The sequence below is a fragment of the Melospiza georgiana genome, chromosome 5, assembly GCF_028018845.1.
Source record: "Melospiza georgiana isolate bMelGeo1 chromosome 5, bMelGeo1.pri, whole genome shotgun sequence".
In the NCBI taxonomy this organism is placed as follows: Eukaryota; Metazoa; Chordata; class Aves; order Passeriformes; family Passerellidae; genus Melospiza; species Melospiza georgiana.
In genome coordinates this window covers 26147452-26162361 of record NC_080434.1, presented here as the reverse complement: position 1 = coordinate 26162361, position 14910 = coordinate 26147452, and the positions used below count along the sequence as shown (strand labels likewise).

The 14910-nt window shown below is 42.0% G+C and overlaps 1 protein-coding gene across 16 annotated transcripts in view; it reads left to right on the top strand.

Moving 5' to 3' along the window:
* The window catches only part of ADGRL3 (adhesion G protein-coupled receptor L3), a 493129-nt gene that overhangs the window by 445540 nt on the left and 32679 nt on the right, over nucleotides 1–14910 (top strand). For 11 of the 16 annotated variants that reach the window (XM_058025189.1, XM_058025176.1, XM_058025175.1 and 8 more), the window contains 4 exons: nucleotides 4782–4808; nucleotides 8127–8295; nucleotides 11055–11180; nucleotides 13742–13838. In XM_058025189.1, the coding sequence (XP_057881172.1) occupies nucleotides 4782–4808; nucleotides 8127–8295; nucleotides 11055–11180; nucleotides 13742–13838 (419 nt within the window). The remainder of the gene's footprint in view (nucleotides 1–4781; nucleotides 4809–8126; nucleotides 8296–11054; nucleotides 11181–13741; nucleotides 13839–14910) is intronic. The other 5 variants (XM_058025182.1, XM_058025181.1, XM_058025177.1 and 2 more) reach the window with 1 other exon arrangement.

Genomic DNA, 14910 nt, shown 5'->3' with positions numbered 1-14910 from the left:
AAAAACCACTGGGAGTTGGCACAGAACAAATTATGTACAAGCTTCCTACCAAGAAAAGGTATGGCACATTTATATTTTGCCCAAGGGCCGAGTTTATGAGCACCTCAGAGGCAGAAACCCTGCTAGTGCTGGAAAAACATCTGAGACTGCACTTTTGTCTGCGTGCCTTTTTCCCACAGAGATGTTGATGGCAGCATCTGATTTCATTTGTTGCAATCTGCTGCTGTTTGAGTTTTTCACAGGAGGGTTTGGTTGATATCTGATTGTTTTGGTTTGGGGGTTTGGTTGTTTACCTGTGCTTTTGTGATGGTTGTGTTAATGTTGAATGGTGATTGTATAGCACTAATCTTCTCAGTGACAGGTGTTGTCCTTTCTGAATCTAAAAAAAAAAAATCAATCAGTGGTTATTGATTTGAGAGAGTGTCCTGGAAGATATTTAATACCTACAATCTTTCTGTGAACCCATAAATCATGATTATTGTTTTAAAAGGCCATGCATTTTAAGCACTTTGTCAGCAAGCCCTGCTGGTGCTATTTGGATAATACAAATGTGTCTAAAGGCTTTGCTGAATCCATATAGTGTGGAAACAATTAGATATGTGGTTACACATCAGTGTGGCTTGAATAATTGTGCCATGCCTTTGCAAAGTGAGGAGGAAGGAAATAAACAGGGTAAGCAATTCTGAGGGTAATTAATTACTTACAGAAAATGAGATGAACTTAACAGAATTGCTCTTTCCAATTGCAATAATTAAGGACAAGTCTGAGAAAGCAGGACATGACTTCCCTGGGTGAGTTGAGAAGAAAGGGATGATGCTTTGCCTGTGGCAGAAAAGTCTAGCCACTGGTTGCCCCAAATCATAGGCTTAGGCATCACACAGAGCCAAGGAAGGTTTGGCCTCATTTGTGTGATTACATTTGCAGATCTACTGATGGAAATCAAAAGCGGCTATGGCTTTCAATATATATAAAATTACCCTTTTGCCAGGTCTTCAAGGCATGTAAAGGCAGGAGTTTCTCCTGCAAATGAAGCTGTGGCAGACTCACTGACCCCTGAGATGGATACAGATGTCTTGAGGGGACTGGCTACCTACTGTCAGAGACAGTGTGGGAGCCAGAAGATGGGACTGGTAAATGATGACTTGGAAGGCTGTGTGATGAACACCAGCAGCCTAAGGAAGGAGATTAGGAAGTCATTTGGCTTCATGCCATCAAGGTGGTAGCTTTGTCACAAAATGCAAAGGCAAAATCCTTTAAGCACTCTTTTATTGCTTGCTATTGATTTTTCTTGCCATGAAGATGCTCCCTCACTAATTAACGATGAACCCGTTTGCTTTATGAGGGGAGTGCTGGACTTTCCAGCTCCTTCAATAAATCAATCTTTTCTAATCCTTGAAATTAAAAAAAAAAAAAAAAAAAAGAAGAAAAGAAAAAGAAAGTAAAGCATCCCTACTACTTCATATTGGCAGGCAGTGGGGAGACACAATAGCACACTTTATTTTGTGTTTCCCTCCTGCTTGCCTGGAGGAAACATCTGCCTCTCTGCTTTATTTGCACCATGTTAAAATTAATTCCACGGGTCTTTCTGAATGCTTTTGTGGGGGCACATCATCCATCTGTGTTTATTTGGGTTTCATCACCCCTAACAGCTACTAAAGGTCCTGTATACTCACTTTGGTGTTTTTCCTTCCTATCCAAACAGTTATTTTGGGGCCCAAGGCATCAGTCCATGTGCTTACTGAGCCTTTTCCTACTATCACAGACATAGGGAAATACTTGGAATTGTCAAAAGAGTGATAAATTCAAGTTAAGTAAAGTTAAACTGTAAAGGGTTGTACAAAATTATAATATGTAAAGTCAATTAGTTATGTAGGGTCTTATTAAAGGCCTAGGTTTACTCTAAATATGGCTCAAAACTTCAGTTTGTTACATTAAAAAACAAACAAACAAAAAAAAAAGCTCTTTAAAGCATAAGAAGACCAGCCATTATTCTTTTTAAATGAGAGCTCAATAGCTGCTTTCTGAAAACAGACTTTCTCTGTTCAGCAGCATGTTAGAGCCAATCTTCATATGAAGGTAAATTCTTGACTTACTCTTCCTGCTGCAGAAAAAGTGAAAGCTTTAACATTTTATGATATTGGTAATCCAGGTACATGAAAGTAATTTGCTTCATGTAATACAAGTTGCAGATTGTCTGTGACTGTTTTGGGCTGTCCACGTGTATCCCAGCAATTCAGTCTTCTGGTGACAAAAAGATATTTCTTGGGATTTTAAAAGGATAGGTAGTGTAAAAGGGGTTCCTGAGCTTAAGATGAATTGATTTTGAAATTCCTTAAGCATCTAAACAAGGATATAAGTAGCTAATTTTAACAACTTTTTTTAAAAAGTACTGGTCCGGAAATGTAGACCAAATATAGGAATGTAGAAGGTAATGTGAACAATCCTTTTTCATCAGTGAAGGAGAAGGTACTCTGGGAAATTGAAAGACATCTAACTTAAATAAGATTTTGAAAGAGTTTTACATGATGTGTAATTAACCTTAAGAAGTCTTTGCCCCAAGGTAAAGTCAGGGCTTTTTTAAGATTAGAAAATGAATTAGGTATTTATACAGCTTGGTAGACCATCCACTATCCATCATCTGGGCTGCAAAGAAACACAGGGGAGGTGAGGTAAGATTTCACAGGTTCAATGAATAATGCAGCCACTAAAGATCAGCTTTTTACCTTCAGGTATTTGAAAGTGAAGCCTCCACCTAAGCCATCATTCAGGTTTCCTCTGCAGTCTGTAGAGAAATGCATTTCTGCAGGGAATGGTGAAGCCCTGCCTACCTTAAATACTTGTTCTTTTAAGGGATGAATTCCTCTTTGGGGGTACTAGTCTGACATTATCTGTGGGGGGAGCAGAGTCACATAATTTAAATGCAGTGGGCTATATCCCTTACTGCCAGCTATTGGATAGATTTAACCAAATCTGGAGATAGCGCTTCAGATGCAGCATCTCAGGCTGTGCTAGGCTAAATTTTCCAACAGTTTCTGCTTCAGCAATTACTTGCCTTTACTACTAGTGAATATAATCTCAGTTTTCCAGTCAGCACCTCCATTTTTCTGGGAACTGAGGCTCTTCCAAGGCTTTTCTCTTGTCTAAGTGATGGGTTTTACGTATTGCAGATAATGACACAGTATTACTGCAGCATTGATAGGTTTCACAGACTTCACCAGAGGTAAAAAACTAAAACATTCTGAAGTAATTTTTGTCAGAAATTGTTGCTAACATAACAGTTAAGCTTCTTACAACACTTGAGCTGGTAAAATGAAAAGGATTGTATTTCATGAGAGCTACAAGACACTAAATTCTATGGCCCTTGTGTCTAGAGAATTAAACTGGGAGTTAGGCATCTTTGAAAATCTCACAAACAGTCACCTGTTTGCCTAGACACATCCATGTTGGAAATAGGGGAAGAAGTGCTAAGGTCTTTTTGGTGGTTTTCTCCTGAGCTGCTTTGAAGTGTTAGCCTCAAGCTCAAAGGGAATCCGAGTTTACCAGTTTTGCATTTTGTCTGTACAAAAGATAAAATGGAACCTTCAGCTGCCTTGAAGAAATGCTATTATGGGTTGCTGAAAAACTTTGTGAGGGTCTGGACAGTAACAGCAACATAAAAAAAACCTTCAAATTTTGTACTTTTATAATCTTGTGCAGGTTGCTTTTCAGTATAAAGTCTTTACCATAAAACCTGCATGTTTGTGAACACAGCAATAGAAATCCAGGCCCTGCTCCTGCCCACGCTGCTGGGCTGACAAGTCCAGATTGTGTCATATCTTCATTTCATTTAATTGCATTGTAGGGGAGCTGCAGGTTGCCAGTGTTAACCAAAGGAGGTCTCAGCAGGATAGACTGGCCCTGTCTGTGTTGCCAGGGGTAATGAGATGAACATACTGAGCCATCCTCCATCTCTGGCACCCATGGGGTTTCTGTGAGGGATCTCAGGTTCAAAAGCTCTGTGCCAGTGGGGAGAGGAGGCCTGGGAGTTGTTGCACTTTGCCTGCCACACAGGCAGGGTTAGGCACACAGCCTGTGTCAGAATGTCAGGGAGAGTCCCCATGGAAAATGGCTGCAGCTAATCTTGTGTCCCCACAGTGACAGGAGCTGAGTGATCCAGCTTGGTTTCTTCATCACTGCACTGAGCTGCTTTTCACTCTTGCCTGGCAGAGGCCTTTCTTTGCTCTGCCCCATGAAATGGTAGCAAATAGGTCCATGTTGTGTCACTCAGGGCTTTAGAAGTTCCTGATCCCATTACCTCAAGAATGCTGCAGTCTGACTCATAATGTGGCAGTTTGGAAGTTCCACTTTGGAAAAGTAAATGGCAGTCAAGATACTCCTGTAACATGCTCCAGCCCCACAGGCTTCAGTTTTGCCACTTGAACACATGAAAGCTGCCTGTGGTGGCTATGCTGGGGTTTCAAAACTTGTCTTCTCCAGTGACAGCCATGACATTTGGAAGATATTTCAAAGTCCATTGATAGCTGTGGGATGGCGGCCAGGAGGGGTAGCTGCAGCACACAGCCTGTTTCTGTGCATTAAGCCAGCATTCCCAGTCATGTTTCAATTCCCTGGGACAGCAAGCCAGGCTGGCTGGTGTGTTCCAGGCACACCTGGTGCCAGTCCCCCTTTGGTTTTGGTGATGGCTGGTGGGAGAAGGGAGGGGAACTAGCAGTAAACTCAATTCTCTATGTCATTATATTTCTAATGTTGGTGTTCTTGTCTTTATGTCTATGCATTCTTAGCTATGAGGATAACAGACCCTTCATCAAGTAAGAATGACCTGAATGGCTGATAAATTTCATTTATCAGTGTGGTCTCATGAACCAGCTGTCAGATCAATATTGAAAAATCATTAAAGCTTCTGTCATTCGCTTTTGAGGCAGAAGAGCAAACTGTGCAGGAATATGGTCAGGCATACAGCTAAGGTGCAGAGTAAATGTGCTGCATGTGTATTGCCAACCAATTGTCACCTTACTTGCTTTATATTCTTTAATTGGATGTTACTTAAATTCAGGGTGAAAGCTCCCAATTTAATCCTGCATAGTACAGACTTGTTCTACCAATACCAGCCTCTGGTCCCCTGTGCTCTGTCACTGGGATTGCTTTATGGCAGTATAAATACAGAAGCAAATTTTCAAAAAGGTGCATGGCTGCTATTCCCCATTATTCCCTTTCTAGTTAATGGGAGTAGTGCAAGCAAATCTGTGTGCATTGGTAGCTCCTTACTCATTGGAATACCTCCTAATTGTCCCTAATTGTAAACCACTGATTTTCAAAGGCATCAAAAATGAATATTTTTGTCTCTTTATTGCAATAAAATTTCACTACAGGAGATAAAATCCATGGAAAAGCAGCAGCAAGTCTGTACAAAGAGCAAGATAAAAACCTCAAGCTGCACCAAAAAAAAACCCCCAAAAAAAACCTGTGAAGAAAGCCAAAAATGCCTAGAAATTATATACCTTAGGGCACCCACGCTCTTTCTCCTGCAACCAAAAAATTAACGTGCAGTAGTACAAAATATAAGCAAATCAACTTTGCAGTAGACTTTCAGTTTGTTCTTCTGGTGAAGAGTCCTTTGTATTTGTCCTTTCAGCACCATTCCCATTCTCTTTCATCGCTTGGCTCTGGTTTTTTCTGCGGATGCGGGATGGAGCTTTTCACAGTAATCTCCACATCCTCTTATCACCAGGTCTTGTTTTCTGAGGCACAACACTGTTAATGTGTGCAGTTTGCACTGTTGGCGGTCTTCTAACCCACAGATTCCTTTCCATCACTGAAGGTAGCATATCTTCACTAAATAACTGTTTCATTCCTGCACACATCTGTAGCCAAAGGCTCTTTAAATCAGATTCAAGAATGGGCTGTGCTTTAAAGCAGAATACTTTTCTGATTTCCAGGGAATAATTTTGAAAAGACTCTAGAAATGCAGGAAGCTTTTATCTGGGGATGAGAAAAGAGGAAATTGGAAAAAAAAAAAGGGGGGGGGGGAGGGTTTCCACTTAATTTGTTCTTCTTCTTTTTTTTTTTTTTTGGTGAAAAAGAAAATTATTTGTATTTTATTAATTGGTATGCAACTAAGACAATAGCATGCTCTCACTGATGGTGGAATCTTGGGGAAAAAATATCCCAAGTGACTAAAGCTGTAAACTTTATCTAGTGACTACCTTCCTGAAGAATTGTAAGAGTGTATTTTCAATTTGCATCACGCTAAATATTTATTAGTGGGATTGACTGGAAATGCTTCAAAGGAGCTGTTCTGGTCTGCTAGGTCCATAATAGTGATTTTTAAAGAACTGTCTTAATAAGCGGTTACCTTAGGGAGCTCTTCTGGTCATGTGGTTAAATAATACATATTTTATAAACTTCAGTGGAAGACTTAATGCTGTGTTTTCATTCCAATACCTAAAGGGAAAAAAAAAAAAAACAACAAAAGACTTGAATACAACATTGGTATGCTTTTGTTTGTGACAAGCCCTGCTAAAAGGAAAAGGATTCAAGGCTGTAGCTACCATGGCATCTCCATAGCTGAGATTGTCTGTCTGACCTCTGAAGGGCTGCTTTGTGCCCCCAAATTGCTGCTGCTTCATCTTTCTCCCCCTTGCCCCATGCTCTGCTTAGCAGATGGGAGCCCAAACATGCCCAAACCCAGGCTGAAGGGGCTTTGAATCATAGGCAGGTCTTTGTCCCTGTGAGCCTCCTGGAGCACCTCAGGGGGCCTTGGGGCAGACAAGGAAACAGAAGTGCTGGCTCACTGCAGTCTTGTCTCATTTGGGATATAGAAGGGCTAAACAGGGAGGAAGGGGTGCAAATATTGGATATCAGTGCATTCATTTTTATGATGTTACACCTAATGGTAACAGAGGATGGCAGAAGAAAACCAAAGCCTTCAGGTAAAGGGCAGATATTCGAAGTGCTGCTTGCTTCCCAGCTAGAAGTGGACTCCCTCCCCTGTGCAGCAGCAATTCCTTTAAAGTTGTAGGTAATACATCATGTGAAAACTAGGCTAGGAGCAGGACAGTGTTCCTACACTGCTTCTCACACTTCTTCTCTTGTCCTGGTGTTTGAAGATCAGTCTTTGAAAGGGTAATTTAGGAGATGACTAAATGTTGTTTAGCGGGGTAACATGGAATACTCCACCGGCCATCCCAGCAGGGCTTCCAGCTTTCCTGAAACACCCAAAACCCCTAAGATGCAGCAGCCATCCCATGTCTCCAGCTCTGTTGTCCAGGTAGAAAGTCAGTGGGAGAAAGCAAGCAAAAACCTCCTGCTCCCCCTGTTTGTTGGAACAACATTTGGGGCCGAGCACACCTCTACTACACCTCTACTCCCACTGCCCTCCTGAGGTGGAGCAAGTGATGGTTTAGTTGTACAGCCCATGTGAAGAAGGATTGCCCCTCCTTTTCTCCAGGCAGAAGTGTGGCAGCAGCTCCCACGTTAGCAAATGTAGTGTGTGAGTGCCTGTACGAGTACACACGCTTCCCCTCGTCGCAGGGTGGAAGAAGTGTGAAGCAGCATAGCAAAGAACATCCTTGTGTGGAGTGGATCTGGCAAGCAGGGAAGGCTTGCCCACCTGCCTGTAGCTGTTTATCTGGCTTACAGGCATATGGGAGACTAGCTAAAATGCAGCAATACATGTGTCTTGGTGTTAAGTGTAAATAAAGAAGCTAATCCAGCTGGCAGTCCTGTGAAACCAGTGGACACTAAAAAAAGTGACAATCAGAGTTGTCATTTCATTTGGTTTATTTTCTTTCCCTCCATTTGCAGAAATAACATCTACATGTCATTTACATGCACACTGCTTTTACATATTTAAAAAAGAGACATTGTGGTTACAAATGTGCTTTGGTTATGATAAATTTCTATGCTCATAACACTTCCATTTCCTTGTATTTCCTCAAGCTTGAAGATTTGTAAACTGCATTCAGCTTGAAGACAAAAGCTCCCTATGATTTATTTTGAAATGCTGTTTTCTTCTTGCTAAAACCAGGGGCAAAATCTTCCTGCCTGTAGACACATGCCGTCTTTTGTGTAGCTGAAAAACCAATCCCATTCTTTTTTTCTTTTTTTTTTTTTGTTTCTCCTGACAGGTCCTGGGTTATAGGTGCAATAGCCCTACTCTGCCTATTAGGACTGACCTGGGCATTCGGACTCATGTATATTAATGAAAGCACAGTCATCATGGCGTATCTCTTCACCATATTCAATTCTCTGCAGGGAATGTTTATATTCATTTTCCATTGTGTCCTCCAGAAAAAGGTAAGATGATGGTTCCCAGCAGCAAGAGAGGTGGTAACGAGGTGTTTTGTTGCCTAACAACCATAGCGTAGCATCGTCTGTGGGCCCTGAATTCCTATCACACAGATTTATCTCCGTGCACCTAATAAGGGTGGTATTTAGACTGGAAACGAGCAAGGTGCTGGGGAATGAGGTTCTAACAAGGACCTGTGGCAGTGGCATTTCAGCAGCCAGGGCCCTGGCAGATGTGTCAGAGACAAGGGAGAAGGCAGCTGTCAGTTTGCAGGGTCCTGCTGTCAGGGCTTTCCCTTCTGTCAGCCATATTCTCCTTCCTTGCATGCCAGTGTGAGAGGGGAGAGAATCCACCAGCATCCAGAAAGTGCTCCTGTGGCTGAGTGCTCACAGCAAAGTGGAGCTTTACATCCTCATTTGCAGCCCCTGCAGGAAATTGCCCCTTTCTGTGGCAGCATATGTGGGTTGATGGGATGTAATAGGGGCTGCTTCCCCTGCTTTTTTGAGAAGTGAGGGACCTGTGTTCTGCAGTGGTTCATTAGCCTTTGTATTGCTTGGGTCTGATGCAGTGTTTTGGAAATCTTCCTCAAAGCAAGCACAGCAAGTGCTTCTTGGTGGAAAATGAAGTATGCCCCAATTAACATTTGCAAGATAACAGTGGAGTAACTTAGATAAACTCCAGGGGGAAAAAGTAAACACAACAGAATGAAAATTCGGTGTTTATGTAGATCAAATTTACAGCCTCTGACAATCAGTAATAAGTATTTTTAAGAACCTTTTTGTTCTCTACTTAAATTTTGTTATACAGAGCTCTCCAATTCTGTGCATGTCTGCTGATAATTTGCATTTTAGTTTCAAAAGTTTACTGAACCAGTAGGGAAGACTTTATGTGGATACACTGGTGCCAGTTTCTCAGGGTAACCAGTAACTTTTGGTGAAATAGCTATTGAGTAAAGTCAGGTCTGTGTTGAGATCTGTCCTCAATCTGAGAGCCACAGGCTTGCCCCTCTCTTACTCACATTTTGCTATACAGGCAAGGGAGATCTGACCCATGAGAACATAATCAAAATTATAAAAAGTGAGCTCTGAAAGTGATGCCTTTGTAAGGATCTACAGAGCTATGTGCAAATGTCGTTCTTGAACCCAAAGGAGGACTTTTGGGGTTAAGAGTTTTATCCTTGTTGTTGCATCTCAGATTTGTCCATCTTGAGAAGTTTTAAAGCTTTATCTAGATGCAACTTCCTGCTGATGATCCCAAACCTTTCAGCAGGAAAGTTTCCAGGCAAAATGATAAGAGTGTAGGAAGCATCACCATTGCTTATTAAACCTGCAGGTGCTTCTCTGTGAGGAGTTTGAATTTTTTTTTCTGCACTCTTCTGACTGGTACATCCTCTCAGCTCCAATGCACCCCGCAAAGGGTCAGTCCCTAGCCCAGCATCCCTGCACTGCTCCACAGCCTCCTTGCCCGTGGGGTTCTCAGTCAGCATGACAGAACCATTCTCTTTTCTGTCTTAAACCAATTTACACCCTTAAATCACCACTGATAACGGTGGAATTGTTCCTGATTTACGGCTGCACAGAGGGAAGGAGAATGCAGCTGGTACCTTGATGTGGGTTGGATGCACCTCTCTGACCTAAGAGCTGAGGGAGGTATTATTTAAAGGGACAAAAAAAAATTTCCTTTCCTATCTATCATGGCCTAGAAAATCGGCAAAGCACTGCAGAGAGGCGAGCAGTGGGTGGCTAATTAAAGCAATTGAATTATTTTCTCTCAGCAAAGGATTGATTAGGCACTCGAGCATATTGGGCACTTGTGGTATGTGTTTGTCTCAAGCGCTTAAGGAAGAGCCTAATGAAAAAGCTGTAATTTGCTATTTAAACAGTTGCTTCACAGAGTTGTGAAATGCTCATGGAGAGTTTGGCAAAACTGTACGGCTAACCGTGTGCTTCAAGGAATTGCAACTGGTGTTTTGGACATGCATGATGGCTTGGGGGCTTTTTTTTGTGTCAATGGGAAACATGACCCTCTTTTGGCTCTTCAGTACAGTCTGCTCACCTTTATCCCTGTCCCGTCTGGTTTCTGGGTATTGCTGCCCATAAAAAGTCACACCTGAAGCTTGGTGGAAGGTTAGATCCTGTCCTGGCACAAGTCAGCGTAGCTCCTCTGAAGCAAAGGATGTGGCACGGGTTTGACTACAATGCCCATTTAAAGCATGATTTGCTTGCACAGTGCTGTGGAAAAGCAGGCTCCAGCCATCCTTGAGCATTGGGAATATAATCTCTAATGCTGCTGGTTCTACTGTTTCCTCAAATTTCAATTTGACTGCAAGAAACTTTTTTTTTAATAAAAAAATCAATAGCTTTCATATGTTTCTCTTGCAATTCTTCTTTCTTAGTCCCCTGCCAGAAGCAATAACTTTTAGTGTCTTGATGAGCCAATATGCTAGTTTATATCAAATCTACAACAATATTAATTTTCAGTCATAAATAGTGTACCTGCACTTTCTCCCATGCTCCTGTGATGTGCCTCAGAGGATGCTGTAGCTGGCTGGTGCCCACGAGCAGCTTTGCTGCATGGGAGCAGTCTCTTGTGGCATCCTCAGCCGGGAGCTCAGCTGCAAGGGGTACCAGGCTGCTTTCCCACACACTGCAGCAGGTTTTGTGTCAGTGAAACACTGAGGAAAAACCTGGGGTTGTGTTGACAATCAGAAGGCAGTGGGCTGGAGGAGGAGCTGCCTGCTCACCACCTCTGCTCTTTCCCCGGCCAGGTCCGTAAGGAGTATGGGAAATGCCTGCGCACACATTGCTGTAGTGGGAAAAGTACAGACAGCTCCATCGGCTCAGGAAAAACCTCGGGGTCAAGGACGCCTGGAAGATATTCCACAGGCTCACAGGTAACCCACAATTTTGTCTGTGTCCCAAGACCCTTCTCAGCTATTCTGGGAGGAAAACTCCTCTCGGCACCAAAGGAGCTGCCCTAGGCCACTCCCCAGTGCCCCTGCAGAGATTTCCCTCACTTCCAGACCTGAACTCAACACAGTGGTCTCCCATGAGATGTGATGGCAATTAAATGTGATGCCTCTCCAAGAACCTTCTGAATAGTTCTGTTGGGAATGAAAAGTGCAGACTTGCCTTCCAGAGGCAGGTTGGTAGTTATCACCTGAGGTGTCCTGCCTGCTCTCCATGGGAAGATTTTGTCAGCTTTGCTACATTCCAGTACATCCTTTAATAATGAGATGAAGGTTGTCACTATTAACTATTAACATGTACAAGAATGATGCTATAAGCCCTGAGTGTTTTTCTTGTAAAAAAATTTAAAGGCTACAAGTGTCTTGTAGCAGACTTCCCAGTGAAAGAGCTAGCTGTCTGACATGCAGTAGTTTGGTCTGTTCTGTGCCTCACACAATTTGTCTTAGCCTATAGACCTCTTAGGGAAAGTCATTGGGGTCAGACTGTCTCACTAAGCTACTAGATTTGTTGCCTTTGTTCACCTGAAAATTCAGGTTTTGTGCAGTTTGCACACTTAGCAGTTTTGAAGCTAACTTGTGTGTAGAGATGCAGATTTATAGATGAAGAGTTCATATAAAATGAAGATGCTTATTTCTTAATCAATAGAAACCAAACACAAATTTATTCAGTATTAGTAATGGAAGTAATTATACATGACAGTTCCACTATTAAATTATAAAATACATGCAGTGAGTAACAGCTTATAACTTTCCAGGAAAACCTAATTTGCAATTTATGTCTTGGAGCAAATCATTATTTATTTGCAGTGGTTTCCAAGATGTCATCCAAAAGCTCTGCTTTGGTGTTTTCAAAGGTCTGGTAGCTATGCAGAGCAAATAAAAGCAATAGAATATAGAATCTCTCTCCAGCAGGCCATCAAACCCCAGTAACATCCAAAACTCAAAATATCCAGCAGCATTTAGGTGGCTGATTTGAAAGCCTCTGGTGTTACAAAACTTAGCTGCTGTGCTGGTGCCCTCCTCTCCAAGAAGGGTTGACTTCAATGGTCCCCATCTCTCACCAGTCCCAGGACAAGAGAACAAGCCCTTTTGAGGGTGAACTGAGTCTTATTTTGCCTGCAGAAGTGTGTTCTTGAAAGGATGGAAGTTCCTAAGGCCTATTGTAGCCAGGAGAAACCTCACACAGGTGATGGAGAATAGATGGAGATCAGCCTAAGTTGTTGAAAACATTGGGTCCTCATTTTAAATAGAGAAGACCATGAGGAGGAAAGCTTCAAAGATCCCTTTATTCTCTGAGAAGCACATAGAAAACAGAATAATTAATCTACAATGGATCATGTCAGAGAAATAGAATAAATTAAATGTCCAGGTGAAAAATAATTACTGTGAAAGATCATGGGCCTCATGTCACATGGTACTTCCATTTATAGAGAGCTAATGCATTATAAGGAGATGCTGTTATGCCATGGTTAATGAGTAATCCAGGACTTTTCAGTCTGTGACCATATGATTAGGCCTTGCTAAATCTCTCATGGCTAAAATCTCATTAGAGAAACCACTGGATTTTTGGCACTTAAGAAAAACTTGGTCTGTCACAATGGGAAAAAGGCTTCCCAGTTCCCCATACCACCTACCATCACTTTAACACAGCCAGAGAAAACGTCCATCAGAGTCACAGACATGAGGTGAGGGAGAGTTTCCCTGGGACACCTGGGTTCTCCAGTCACCTTCATGCAGGAATTGGGATTGAACTGCTCACAGGATGCATTTTGCCTGATTTTTTGGTATCTTTTGCAAGGTCTAGTTGGGGAGGAGTGAGACAGTGATGTAAATGCCACAGAAGCAGATACTTCACAGCATATTTGAGGAAGAAAACAGAAGGCCAACATATTCAGGACACTTTTGCCAGTAGCAGAAGCTATACCACAGATGGCAAAAGCATCACAGATTTTTCAGTATGGGAACAGAAGTCATTCATTTGTGAGGAATTTTTTTGCCCCCCTAAAATCCCCAAGATGGAAAATAGCCAAAGAAAATTTCTGTTCATTAAGGGACACCAAGACACAAATCAAGTCTTCTGTTACACTTCACAAAAAATAAGAAACAAGTTGTCTGAGTATGAGAAGCACACGTGCTTCTGTCTTTGCGTTATTTTTCCATTATTTGGTGCTATATTGGTAAACCTGCAGCTGGCATGGGGTCTGAGTTTCTCTCATGCATGATTGATTTTTTTTTAAATTAAGATGTAAGCAATTCAAATCTACATTTTTTCTTTGAGCTAGGCATTTGTGTTACGAAGTAAGTCTGGCAGGGTCTGACATGCATGAGGCAGGTTACAACAAAACAGCAACTGCTTGCTTACAGCTGGCTAGAAGCAAGTCTCATCTTGAGCTAGACATGCCAGTAGCCATCCTTAGTGAGGCAGAAAGAAACCTCTCTACAGCTGCTAAAAATTCATTGCCTGCTGTGCTTCAATCCCTCTTCAGAGCCGGATTCGTAGGATGTGGAATGACACAGTTCGAAAGCAGTCCGAGTCTTCCTTTATTACTGGAGATATAAACAGTTCAGCTTCACTCAACAGAGGTAATTATAAATGGTTTTTCATATCTCTAACTCTTCTGATGGCTTTAAGGAGTCTGAAATATGCTACCTCTTTGTCCCCTGCCTTTTCCTCCTCACCCCAAACGTCACTGGATCCTGTTCTACCACCCAAGAAATGTTACAGTGATAAATGGGAGGAGATGTTATGGTGGTTGTTGCCTTCTTTTTCTTTTCTTTCTTTATTTCTACACGTGTGTTTTCAAGAATTGTCATTTCTGGAAGGAAAGTAGAAAAAGTGAAAGAGAGAAATGAAATAAAGTTGAAATCTCCCCTGTCCCTCAGAAAGCTGCTAGTGCCAGAAGCTGCTGACGTGTCAGGCCTCGTTGCTGATAGTGAAAATGGGCCATTGCAGCACTGTACAGCCTGTGTTAAGCATCACAGGAGTCCTGATTGTCCTGCATATGTAGCAATACTGTCATCTTTACAGAAGCAAAAGTCAACAGCAGAACATAGACGTAAGGAAAAACTGTGCTTGGAACAAAATTGTCTGTGTTGGTGTTAATATACCTAGTTTGAAGAAGTGACTGATGTGAACTTTACAGACATCTGTGGAGGAAAGGCTATCAGAAATGTATATGCCAAACAAAATGTGGTGTCTGGCACAAGGGGAAATATGAACAGCTTTTTTAAACCAAGTGTTTTTCAGAGAGTTGTAGGAAACAGAATACAAGAAAAAGAGCCTGAGAGGTTGTTTCCTTTCTCTTCCATACAGCTACTTCATGAATTAACCCTCAGCAACCAGATGCCAGACTCTGTTTTGTGTTATCTGTCCAGTTGATGGTGAAATTAAGAGAGGGTAGAATTGGGATTACTGGGCCTAGCTGTTCTCTCATGGCAATGAAAACCAATTTATTTCCAGTCCTGATGGTTGGTGTGCAAAGCTCAGCTGAGAATTGAGTTGGTACTTTGGTTCCTATTCAGTCTTTATTCTCACTGATTTTAGGGTGATTTTTGCCTGAGGGTAGGCTTGAAGGATTCTGACTGTGCTGAGTAATATTGAGTGGTGGGGGAACAAGGGGTACATGATTCTGTTCTCTGAGCATTATATGCACTG